The 10,254-nt window shown below is 40.7% G+C and overlaps 5 protein-coding genes and 5 non-coding genes across 10 annotated transcripts in view; 5 read left to right on the top strand and 5 right to left on the bottom strand.

The window, feature by feature from the left end:
- Nucleotides 1-20: 20 nt before the first annotated feature.
- On the bottom strand, nt 21-139 carry LOC124541795. Its single transcript, XR_006967290.1, has one exon. It is a non-coding gene; the product is annotated as a 5S ribosomal RNA (ribosomal RNA).
- Nucleotides 140-752: 613 nt separating this feature from the next.
- On the top strand, nt 753-1,805 carry LOC124541632. The gene is made up of 2 exons (XM_047119557.1): nt 753-1,211; nt 1,294-1,805. The coding sequence occupies exons 1-2, from the start codon at nt 986-988 to the stop codon at nt 1,578-1,580; spliced, it is 513 nt and encodes a 170-aa protein (XP_046975513.1). The 5' UTR covers nt 753-985; the 3' UTR covers nt 1,581-1,805.
- Nucleotides 1,806-2,299: 494 nt separating this feature from the next.
- On the bottom strand, nt 2,300-2,418 carry LOC124541794. Its single transcript, XR_006967289.1, has one exon. It is a non-coding gene; the product is annotated as a 5S ribosomal RNA (ribosomal RNA).
- Nucleotides 2,419-3,030: 612 nt separating this feature from the next.
- Nucleotides 3,031-4,243, top strand: LOC124541619. Its single transcript, XM_047119542.1, has 2 exons — nt 3,031-3,489; nt 3,572-4,243. The coding sequence occupies exons 1-2, from the start codon at nt 3,264-3,266 to the stop codon at nt 3,856-3,858; spliced, it is 513 nt and encodes a 170-aa protein (XP_046975498.1). The 5' UTR covers nt 3,031-3,263; the 3' UTR covers nt 3,859-4,243.
- Nucleotides 4,244-4,594: 351 nt separating this feature from the next.
- On the bottom strand, nt 4,595-4,713 carry LOC124541793. The gene has a single exon (XR_006967288.1). It is a non-coding gene; the product is annotated as a 5S ribosomal RNA (ribosomal RNA).
- Nucleotides 4,714-5,326: 613 nt separating this feature from the next.
- LOC124541643 (salivary glue protein Sgs-3-like) lies at nt 5,327-6,497 on the top strand. The gene is made up of 2 exons (XM_047119568.1): nt 5,327-5,732; nt 5,821-6,497. The coding sequence occupies exons 1-2, from the start codon at nt 5,507-5,509 to the stop codon at nt 6,189-6,191; spliced, it is 597 nt and encodes a 198-aa protein (XP_046975524.1). The 5' UTR covers nt 5,327-5,506; the 3' UTR covers nt 6,192-6,497.
- A 351-nt stretch (nt 6,498-6,848) lies between these two features.
- On the bottom strand, nt 6,849-6,967 carry LOC124541792. The gene has a single exon (XR_006967287.1). It is a non-coding gene; the product is annotated as a 5S ribosomal RNA (ribosomal RNA).
- Nucleotides 6,968-7,580: 613 nt separating this feature from the next.
- LOC124541645 (salivary glue protein Sgs-3-like) lies at nt 7,581-8,763 on the top strand. Its single transcript, XM_047119572.1, has 2 exons — nt 7,581-7,986; nt 8,087-8,763. Exons 1-2 carry the CDS (start codon nt 7,761-7,763, stop codon nt 8,455-8,457), a joined length of 597 nt encoding a protein of 198 aa, XP_046975528.1. The 5' UTR covers nt 7,581-7,760; the 3' UTR covers nt 8,458-8,763.
- A 351-nt stretch (nt 8,764-9,114) lies between these two features.
- LOC124541791 lies at nt 9,115-9,233 on the bottom strand. Its single transcript, XR_006967286.1, has one exon. It is a non-coding gene; the product is annotated as a 5S ribosomal RNA (ribosomal RNA).
- Nucleotides 9,234-9,843: 610 nt separating this feature from the next.
- Nucleotides 9,844-10,254, top strand: part of LOC124541378 — a 1,240-nt gene continuing 829 nt past the window's right edge. The window contains exon 1 of the mRNA XM_047119234.1: nt 9,844-10,252. Within this exon, the coding sequence (XP_046975190.1) occupies nt 10,027-10,252 (226 nt within the window). The 5' untranslated portion in view covers nt 9,844-10,026. The remainder of the gene's footprint in view (nt 10,253-10,254) is intronic.

Here is a 10,254-nt window from a genome sequence, read left to right as displayed (position 1 = left end):
ATAAAAAGAAAAAGCAAAAAGGCCAACGACACGCGGTGTTCCCAGGCGGTCACCCATCCAAGTACTGAACGCGCCCGACGTTGCTTAACTTCGGTGATCGGACGAGAACCGGTGTATTCAACGTGGTATGGACGTTGGCTGCGAGTCAAACCGAAAACTTAAACATTACGATATTCGTATATGTATTTATAAACAAATGAGCAACTACATTTTAAAAAAACCAATACAACAAACGACATAAGTAACTTTTTTTTAAACGTAAAGCGACTGAATCGAATCGATTATTTTGAAATATATCACTATACTTAATACCTGACTATTGTAAGAAATCTGCTTTCGGTAGTTGAAATTGCATAATTTTATTATTAAAATGTTACACTGAACGGATATTAGGTAGGTACATCGATTTATGATTAATATTTATTTATCTTTGTCGAACACACGACATTTTATTTTTTCGCTAAGTAGGTAATGTAATTTATAGGTATTCTTACTAAAAGCCCGCCAAAACTAATCATTTCTTTTCCACAGATAAATAAAATATAGATATTTTACAAAAAATACATGAAGTAGGTAATTATTTTATTGGTTCGAAATATAAATTAATATTCTAAATTATAATACATTTTACAAATTTTTTATTTTTTTTGGCTGACTGAATATAAATAAAACGAACAAAATCAATCACTAGGTATATAAATGATATTAAAAAAAAAAAAAAAAGTAAAAATAAAAGAACAGAGAGAGGTTCCTCGAATTTTTATTCGTAATTCTTATAAGTACAGGAAAATAAAAAAAAAGATTTTTGTCGATAACATTGTCGATTTAATTCAGAGGAGAAATAGCGGTATATTCGAGTGGAGCCAATCTCTATTCGGACATACGTCATAACACTCATACTGCAGTAGTACACAAGAATGACAATTAAGAACCGCAATGACGAATTGTAACAGCAATAGCGATAGCAATAGCGATAGCGATAGCAATGGCAATAGCGAGTAAGCGAGGGGGCGTCCGTCTCGCGCAGGAGCGAAGAAGTACGCGTGCGCCTCGTGCGCGGCGCGCTTCCACACGACGTCCAACCTGCGCTCGCACGAGCGCCGCGCGCACCGCCCGCCCGACCAGCGCTACGCGTGCGCGCGCTGCGAGCGGCGCTTCCACGACCGCACCAAGCTGCGCCGGCACCTCGACGCGCACGACCACGTCAAACGGTACGCGCGGTACGCCACGTGTGACGCGATGTGATGATGTCTATGCTCAGCGTGATCGTGATCGTGATCGTGATGATTCCAGGTTCAAATGCGATCATTGTCTCGCGCGATTTTCTCGTCGCTGTCACTGGAAGCGGCACCTGGAGAGACAGCACGCCGTGTCGGTGCCCCCCCAGCGGCCCGGCCGGCGACCCACGCGCCTGCTGCTGGGGGAGCAGCCGCAGCCGCAGCCGCAGCCGCAGTGACGCGGCGCCCGGGGTCGACACTCGGGATAGGCTCTCCTCGCTCTGCGGCACTGCGGACCAGCTTCTCTCGCACGACATACTAACTCGTATCGTCCGGAACGAGTTGCTCACGAGTCACGACTGAAACATTCAAAATGCCGAAGCGTTCTCGTGTCATTTCCATTTTTGAAGATGGAAGCGTCACTAATGTTTTGAAAAATTGAGATGATATATGTATTAGGTTCTGTGGGAGAGGCTGATCGACACGCAACGAAGGCGTATGTATCCCTCGGACGTCTTCGGTAGAAGCGATCAAGCGATCATTGTAGTACTCGAAGTTCCTGAAATCGATGCGTTCGAGCGTACGGACTCGCTGTACGATCGATCGATATGAATACACGTATTTACCTATTTACATCTTCGTTAGAGTTCACGATATTCATATTTGTACTTATCGATGTGTCCCACGTCACCAGAGTATGTGATGTGTGTTTATTTTGTAAAGAATAAATAAAATAATTGTTATCGAATGTTGGATTTTGTTTGAATCGCTATATCTATCGATGAAACTGAATTAAGCATTAAGTAGGTATCGTATCGTACACACATAATATGTTAAAATCAAAATCTGATGACAAAATTAAAATTACAATAATAACCAATACATACCTATTCGCGTTTATCTCTGAAAACACAAAAATGACAATTACTTGACGCTTTTTGTCTTCAAATACGACAACATAATGCAAATCATCTATGAAAATATTTGTAAATATTTCAAAGATTATTTAGAAAAAAAAAAAAAAAAAATATAGCAATAATAAATTTGTTACGAGTACGAGAAATAAAAAGAAAAAGCAAAAAGGCCAACGACACGCGGTGTTCCCAGGCGGTCACCCATCCAAGTACTGAACGCGCCCGACGTTGCTTAACTTCGGTGATCGGACGAGAACCGGTGTATTCAACGTGGTATGGACGTTGGCTGCGAGTCAAACCGAAAACTTAAACATTACGATATTCGTATATGTATTTATAAACAAATGAGCAACTACATTTTAAAAAAACCAATACAACAAACGACATAAGTAACTTTTTTTTAAACGTAAAGCGACTGAATCGAATCGATTATTTTGAAATATATCACTATACTTAATACCTGACTATTGTAAGAAATCTGCTTTCGGTAGTTGAAATTGCATAATTTTATTATTAAAATGTTACACTGAACGGATATTAGGTAGGTACATCGATTTATGATTAATATTTATTTATCTTTGTCGAACACACGACATTTTATTTTTTCGCTAAGTAGGTAATGTAATTTATAGGTATTCTTACTAAAAGCCCGCCAAAACTAATCATTTCTTTTCCACAGATAAATAAAATATAGATATTTTACAAAAAATACATGAAGTAGGTAATTATTTTATTGGTTCGAAATATAAATTAATATTCCAAATTATAATACATTTTACAAATTTTTTATTTTTTTTGGCTGACTGAATATAAATAAAACGAACAAAATCAATCACTAGGTATATAAATGATATTAAAAAAAAAAAAAAAGTAAAAATAAAAGAACAGAGAGAGGTTCCTCGAATTTTTATTCGTAATTCTTATAAGTACAGGAAAATAAAAAAAAAGATTTTTGTCGATAACATTGTCGATTTAATTCAGAGGAGAAATAGCGGTATATTCGAGTGGAGCCAATCTCTATTCGGACATACGTCATAACACTCATACTGCAGTAGTACACAAGAATGACAATTAAGAACCGCAATGACGAATTGTAACAGCAATAGCGATAGCAATAGCGATAGCGATAGCAATGGCAATAGCGAGTAAGCGAGGGGGCGTCCGTCTCGCGCAGGAGCGAAGAAGTACGCGTGCGCCTCGTGCGCGGCGCGCTTCCACACGACGTCCAACCTGCGCTCGCACGAGCGCCGCGCGCACCGCCCGCCCGACCAGCGCTACGCGTGCGCGCGCTGCGAGCGGCGCTTCCACGACCGCACCAAGCTGCGCCGGCACCTCGACGCGCACGACCACGTCAAACGGTACGCGCGGTACGCCACGTGTGACGCGATGTGATGATGTCTATGCTCAGCGTGATCGTGATCGTGATCGTGATGATTCCAGGTTCAAATGCGATCATTGTCTCGCGCGATTTTCTCGTCGCTGTCACTGGAAGCGGCACCTGGAGAGACAGCACGCCGTGTCGGTGCCCCCCCAGCGGCCCGGCCGGCGACCCACGCGCCTGCTGCTGGGGGAGCAGCCGCAGCCGCAGCCGCAGCCGCAGTGACGCGGCGCCCGGGGTCGACACTCGGGATAGGCTCTCCTCGCTCTGCGGCACTGCGGACCAGCTTCTCTCGCACGACATACTAACTCGTATCGTCCGGAACGAGTTGCTCACGAGTCACGACTGAAACATTCAAAATGCCGAAGCGTTCTCGTGTCATTTCCATTTTTGAAGATGGAAGCGTCACTAATGTTTTGAAAAATTGAGATGATATATGTATTAGGTTCTGTGGGAGAGGCTGATCGACACGCAACGAAGGCGTATGTATCCCTCGGACGTCTTCGGTAGAAGCGATCAAGCGATCATTGTAGTACTCGAAGTTCCTGAAATCGATGCGTTCGAGCGTACGGACTCGCTGTATGATCGATCGATATGAATACACGTATTTACCTATTTACATCTTCGATAGAGTTCACGATATTCATATTTGTAGTTATCGATATGTCTCACGTCACCAGAGTATGTGATGTGTGTTTATTTTGTAAATAATAAATAAAATAATTGTTATCGAATGTTGGATTTTGTTTGAATCGCTATATCTATCGATGAAACTGAATTAAGCATTAAGTAGGTATCGTATCGTACACACATAATATGTTAAAATCAAAATCTGATGACAAAATTAAAATGACAATAATAACCAATACATATTCGCGTTTATCTCTGAAAACACAAAAATGACGATTACCTACTCGACGCTTTTTGTATTCAAATACGACAACATAATGCAAAATCATCTATGAAAATGTTTGTAATTACATATCTCAAAGATTATTTAGAAAAATTAAAAAAAAAAACTCAAAAGAAAAAATAGCAATACTAAATTTGTTACGAGTACGAGAAATAAAAAGAAAAAGCAAAAAGGCCAACGACACGCGGTGTTCCCAGGCGGTCACCCATCCAAGTACTGAACGCGCCCGACGTTGCTTAACTTCGGTGATCGGACGAGAACCGGTGTATTCAACGTGGTATGGACGTTGGCTGCGAGTCAAACCGAAAACTTAAACATTACGATATTCGTATATGTATTTATAAACAAATGAGCACTACATTTTAAAAAAACCAATACAACAAACGACATAAGTAGCTTTTTTTTAAACGTAAAGCGACTGAATCGAATCGATTATTTTGAAATATATCACTATACTTAATACCTGACTATTGTAAGAAATCTGCTTTCGGTAGTTGAAATTGCATAATTTTATTATTAAAATGTTACACTGAACGGATATTAGGTAGGTACATCGATTTATGATTAATATTTATTTATCTTTGTCGAACACACGACATTTTATTTTTTCACTAAGTAGGTAATGTAATTTATAGGTATTCTTACTAAAAGCCCGCCAAAACTAATCATTTCTTTTCCACAGATAAATAAAATATAGATATTTTACAAAAAAATACATGAAGTAGGTAATTATTTTATTGGTTCGAAATATAAATTAATATTCTAAATTATAATACATTTTACAAATTGTTATATTTTTTGGCTCAAAATACCTATAAATAAAACGAACAAAATCAATCACTATATAAATGATATTAAAAAAAAAAAGTAGAAATAAAAGACGAGAGACGTTCCTCGAATTTGTATTCGTAATTCTTATACAGTAAAATAAAAAAATAAAAAAAAAAATAAAAAGATTTTTGTCGATTTAATTCAGAGGAGATATAGCGTCATAACTCATACTGCTGTACCTAGACAAGAATGACAAGAACCGCAATGACGAATTGTAACAGCAATAGCGATAGCAATAGCGATAGCGACAGCAATGGCAATAGCGAGTAAGCGAGGGGGCGTCCGTCTCGCGCAGGAGCGAAGAAGTACGCGTGCGCCTCGTGCGCGGCGCGCTTCCACACGACGTCCAACCTGCGCTCGCACGAGCGCCGCGCGCACCGCCCGCCCGACCAGCGCTACGCGTGCGCGCGCTGCGAGCGGCGCTTCCACGACCGCACCAAGCTGCGCCGGCACCTCGACGCGCACGACCACGTCAAACGGTACGCGCGGTACGCCACGTGTGACGCGATGTGATGATGTCTATGCTCAGCGTGATCGTGATCGTGATCGTGATCGTGATGATTCCAGGTTCAAATGCGATCATTGTCTCGCGCGATTTTCTCGTCGCTGTCACTGGAAGCGGCACCTGGAGAGACAGCACGCCGTGTCGGTGCCCCCCCAGCGGCCCGGCCGGCGACCCACGCGCCTGCTGCTGGGGGAGCAGCCGCAGCCGCAGCCGCAGCCGCAGCCGCAGCCGCAGTGACGCGGCGCCCGGGGTCGACACTCGGGATAGGCTCTGCTCGCTCTGCGGCACTGCGGACCAGCTTCTCTCGCACGACATACTAACTCGTATCGTCCGGAACGAGTTGCTCACGACTGAAACATTCGAAATGCCGAAGCGTTCTCGTGTCATTTCCATTTTTGAAGATGGAAGCGTCACTAATGTTTTGAAAAATTGAGATGATATATGTATTAGGTTCTGTGGGAGAGGCTGATCGACACGCAACGAAGGCGTATGTATCCCTCGGACGTCTTCGGTAGAAGCGATCAAGCGATCATTGTAGTACTCGAAGTTCCTGAAATCGATGCGTTCGAGCGTACGGACTCGCTGTATGATCGATCGATATGAATACACGTATTTACCTATTTACATCTTCGATAGAGTTCACGATATTCATATTTGTAGTTATCGATATGTCTCACGTCACCAGAGTATGTGATGTGTGTTTATTTTGTAAATAATAAATAAAATAATTGTTATCGAATGTTGGATTTTGTTTGAATCGCTATATCTATCGATGAAACTGAATTAAGCATTAAGTAGGTATCGTATCGTACACACATAATATGTTAAAATCAAAATCTGATGACAAAATTAAAATGACAATAATAACCAATACATATTCGCGTTTATCTCTGAAAACACAAAAATGACGATTACCTACTCGACGCTTTTTGTATTCAAATACGACAACATAATGCAAAATCATCTATGAAAATGTTTGTAATTACATATCTCAAAGATTATTTAGAAAAATTAAAAAAAAAAACTCAAAAGAAAAAATAGCAATACTAAATTTGTTACGAGTACGAGAAATAAAAAGAAAAAGCAAAAAGGCCAACGACACGCGGTGTTCCCAGGCGGTCACCCATCCAAGTACTGAACGCGCCCGACGTTGCTTAACTTCGGTGATCGGACGAGAACCGGTGTATTCAACGTGGTATGGACGTTGGCTGCGAGTCAAACCGAAAACTTAAACATTACGATATTCGTATATGTATTTATAAACAAATGAGCACTACATTTTAAAAAAACCAATACAACAAACGACATAAGTAGCTTTTTTTTAAACGTAAAGCGACTGAATCGAATCGATTATTTTGAAATATATCACTATACTTAATACCTGACTATTGTAAGAAATCTGCTTTCGGTAGTTGAAATTGCATAATTTTATTATTAAAATGTTACACTGAACGGATATTAGGTAGGTACATCGATTTATGATTAATATTTATTTATCTTTGTCGAACACACGACATTTTATTTTTTCACTAAGTAGGTAATGTAATTTATAGGTATTCTTACTAAAAGCCCGCCAAAACTAATCATTTCTTTTCCACAGATAAATAAAATATAGATATTTTACAAAAAAATACATGAAGTAGGTAATTATTTTATTGGTTCGAAATATAAATTAATATTCTAAATTATAATACATTTTACAAATTGTTATATTTTTTGGCTCAAAATACCTATAAATAAAACGAACAAAATCAATCACTATATAAATGATATTAAAAAAAAAAAGTAGAAATAAAAGACGAGAGACGTTCCTCGAATTTGTATTCGTAATTCTTATACAGTAAAATAAAAAAATAAAAAAAAAAATAAAAAGATTTTTGTCGATTTAATTCAGAGGAGATATAGCGTCATAACTCATACTGCTGTACCTAGACAAGAATGACAAGAACCGCAATGACGAATTGTAACAGCAATAGCGATAGCAATAGCGATAGCGACAGCAATGGCAATAGCGAGTAAGCGAGGGGGCGTCCGTCTCGCGCAGGAGCGAAGAAGTACGCGTGCGCCTCGTGCGCGGCGCGCTTCCACACGACGTCCAACCTGCGCTCGCACGAGCGCCGCGCGCACCGCCCGCCCGACCAGCGCTACGCGTGCGCGCGCTGCGAGCGGCGCTTCCACGACCGCACCAAGCTGCGCCGGCACCTCGACGCGCACGACCACGTCAAACGGTACGCGCGGTACGCCACGTGTGACGCGATGTGATGATGTCTATGCTCAGCGTGATCGTGATCGTGATCGTGATCGTGATCGTGATCGTGATGATTCCAGGTTCAAATGCGATCATTGTCTCGCGCGATTTTCTCGTCGCTGTCACTGGAAGCGGCACCTGGAGAGACAGCACGCCGTGTCGGTGCCCCCCCAGCGGCCCGGCCGGCGACCCACGCGCCTGCTGCTGGGGGAGCAGCCGCAGCCGCAGCCGCAGCCGCAGCCGCAGCCGCAGTGACGCGGCGCCCGGGGTCGACACTCGGGATAGGCTCTGCTCGCTCTGCGGCACTGCGGACCAGCTTCTCTCGCACGACATACTAACTCGTATCGTCCGGAACGAGTTGCTCACGACTGAAACATTCGAAATGCCGAAGCGTTCTCGTGTCATTTCCATTTTTGAAGATGGAAGCGTCACTAATGTTTTGAAAAATTGAGATGATATATGTATTAGGTTCTGTGGGAGAGGCTGATCGACACGCAACGAAGGCGTATGTATCCCTCGGACGTCTTCGGTAGAAGCGATCAAGCGATCATTGTAGTACTCGAAGTTCCTGAAATCGATGCGTTCGAGCGTACGGACTCGCTGTATGATCGATCGATATGAATACACGTATTTACCTATTTACATCTTCGATAGAGTTCACGATATTCATATTTGTAGTTATCGATATGTCTCACGTCACCAGAGTATGTGATGTGTGTTTATTTTGTAAATAATAAATAAAATAATTGTTATCGAATGTTGGATTTTGTTTGAATCGCTATATCTATCGATGAAACTGAATTAAGCATTAAGTAGGTATCGTATCGTACACACATAATATGTTAAAATCAAAATCTGATGACAAAATTAAAATGACAATAATAACCAATACATATTCGCGTTTATCTCTGAAAACACAAAAATGACGATTACCTACTCGACGCTTTTTGTATTCAAATACGACAACATAATGCAAAATCATCTATGAAAATGTTTGTAATTACATATCTCAAAGATTATTTAGAAAAATTAAAAAAAAAAACTCAAAAGAAAAAATAGCAATACTAAATTTGTTACGAGTACGAGAAATAAAAAGAAAAAGCAAAAAGGCCAACGACACGCGGTGTTCCCAGGCGGTCACCCATCCAAGTACTGAACGCGCCCGACGTTGCTTAACTTCGGTGATCGGACGAGAACCGGTGTATTCAACGTGGTATGGACGTTGGCTGCGAGTCAAACCGAAAACTTAAACATTACGATATTCGTATATGTATTTATAAACAAATGAGCACTACATTTTAAAAAAACCAATACAACAAACGACATAAGTAGCTTTTTTTTAAACGTAAAGCGACTGAATCGAATCGATTATTTTGAAATATATCACTATACTTAATACCTGACTATTGTAAGAAATCTGCTTTCGGTAGTTGAAATTGCATAATTTTATTATTAAAATGTTACACTGAACGGATATTAGGTAGGTACATCGATTTATGATTAATATTTATTTATCTTTGTCGAACACACGACATTTTATTTTTTCACTAAGTAGGTAATGTAATTTATAGGTATTCTTACTAAAAGCCCGCCAAAACTAATCATTTCTTTTCCACAGATAAATAAAATATAGATATTTTACAAAAAAATACATGAAGTAGGTAATTATTTTATTGGTTCGAAATATAAATTAATATTCTAAATTATAATACATTTTACAAATTGTTATATTTTTTGGCTCAAAATACCTATAAATAAAACGAACAAAATCAATCACTATATAAATGATATTAAAAAAAAAAAGTAGAAATAAAAGACGAGAGACGTTCCTCGAATTTGTATTCGTAATTCTTATACAGTAAAATAAAAAAATAAAAAAAAAAATAAAAAGATTTTTGTCGATTTAATTCAGAGGAGATATAGCGTCATAACTCATACTGCTGTACCTAGACAAGAATGACAAGAACCGCAATGACGAATTGTAACAGCAATAGCGATAGCAATAGCGATAGCGACAGCAATGGCAATAGCGAGTAAGCGAGGGGGCGTCCGTCTCGCGCAGGAGCGAAGAAGTACGCGTGCGCCTCGTGCGCGGCGCGCTTCCACACGACGTCCAACCTGCGCTCGCACGAGCGCCGCGCGCACCGCCCGCCCGACCAGCGCTACGCGTGCGCGCGCTGCGAGCGGCGCTTCCACGACCGCACCAAGCTGCGCCGGCACCTCGACGCGCACGACCACGTCAAACGGT

The sequence above is a fragment of the Vanessa cardui genome, chromosome 28, assembly GCF_905220365.1.
Source record: "Vanessa cardui chromosome 28, ilVanCard2.1, whole genome shotgun sequence".
NCBI lineage: Eukaryota > Metazoa > Arthropoda > Insecta > Lepidoptera > Nymphalidae > Vanessa > Vanessa cardui.
Note: the sequence above shows the minus strand (reverse complement) of the source record. Positions and strands in the feature narration are given on the sequence as shown.

Coding starts and splice junctions, on each gene's coding strand:
- LOC124541645 (XM_047119572.1), top strand. CDS start 7,761: ATGGCAATAGCGAGTAAGCGAGGGGGCGTCCGTCTCGCGCAGGAGCGA. Junction 7,987..8,086: donor GCGCACGACCACGTCAAACG/GTACGCGCGGTA, acceptor TGATGATTCCAG/GTTCAAATGCGATCATTGTC.
- LOC124541632 (XM_047119557.1), top strand. CDS start 986: ATGGCAATAGCGAGTAAGCGAGGGGGCGTCCGTCTCGCGCAGGAGCGA. Junction 1,212..1,293: donor GCGCACGACCACGTCAAACG/GTACGCGCGGTA, acceptor TGATGATTCCAG/GTTCAAATGCGATCATTGTC.
- LOC124541619 (XM_047119542.1), top strand. CDS start 3,264: ATGGCAATAGCGAGTAAGCGAGGGGGCGTCCGTCTCGCGCAGGAGCGA. Junction 3,490..3,571: donor GCGCACGACCACGTCAAACG/GTACGCGCGGTA, acceptor TGATGATTCCAG/GTTCAAATGCGATCATTGTC.
- LOC124541643 (XM_047119568.1), top strand. CDS start 5,507: ATGGCAATAGCGAGTAAGCGAGGGGGCGTCCGTCTCGCGCAGGAGCGA. Junction 5,733..5,820: donor GCGCACGACCACGTCAAACG/GTACGCGCGGTA, acceptor TGATGATTCCAG/GTTCAAATGCGATCATTGTC.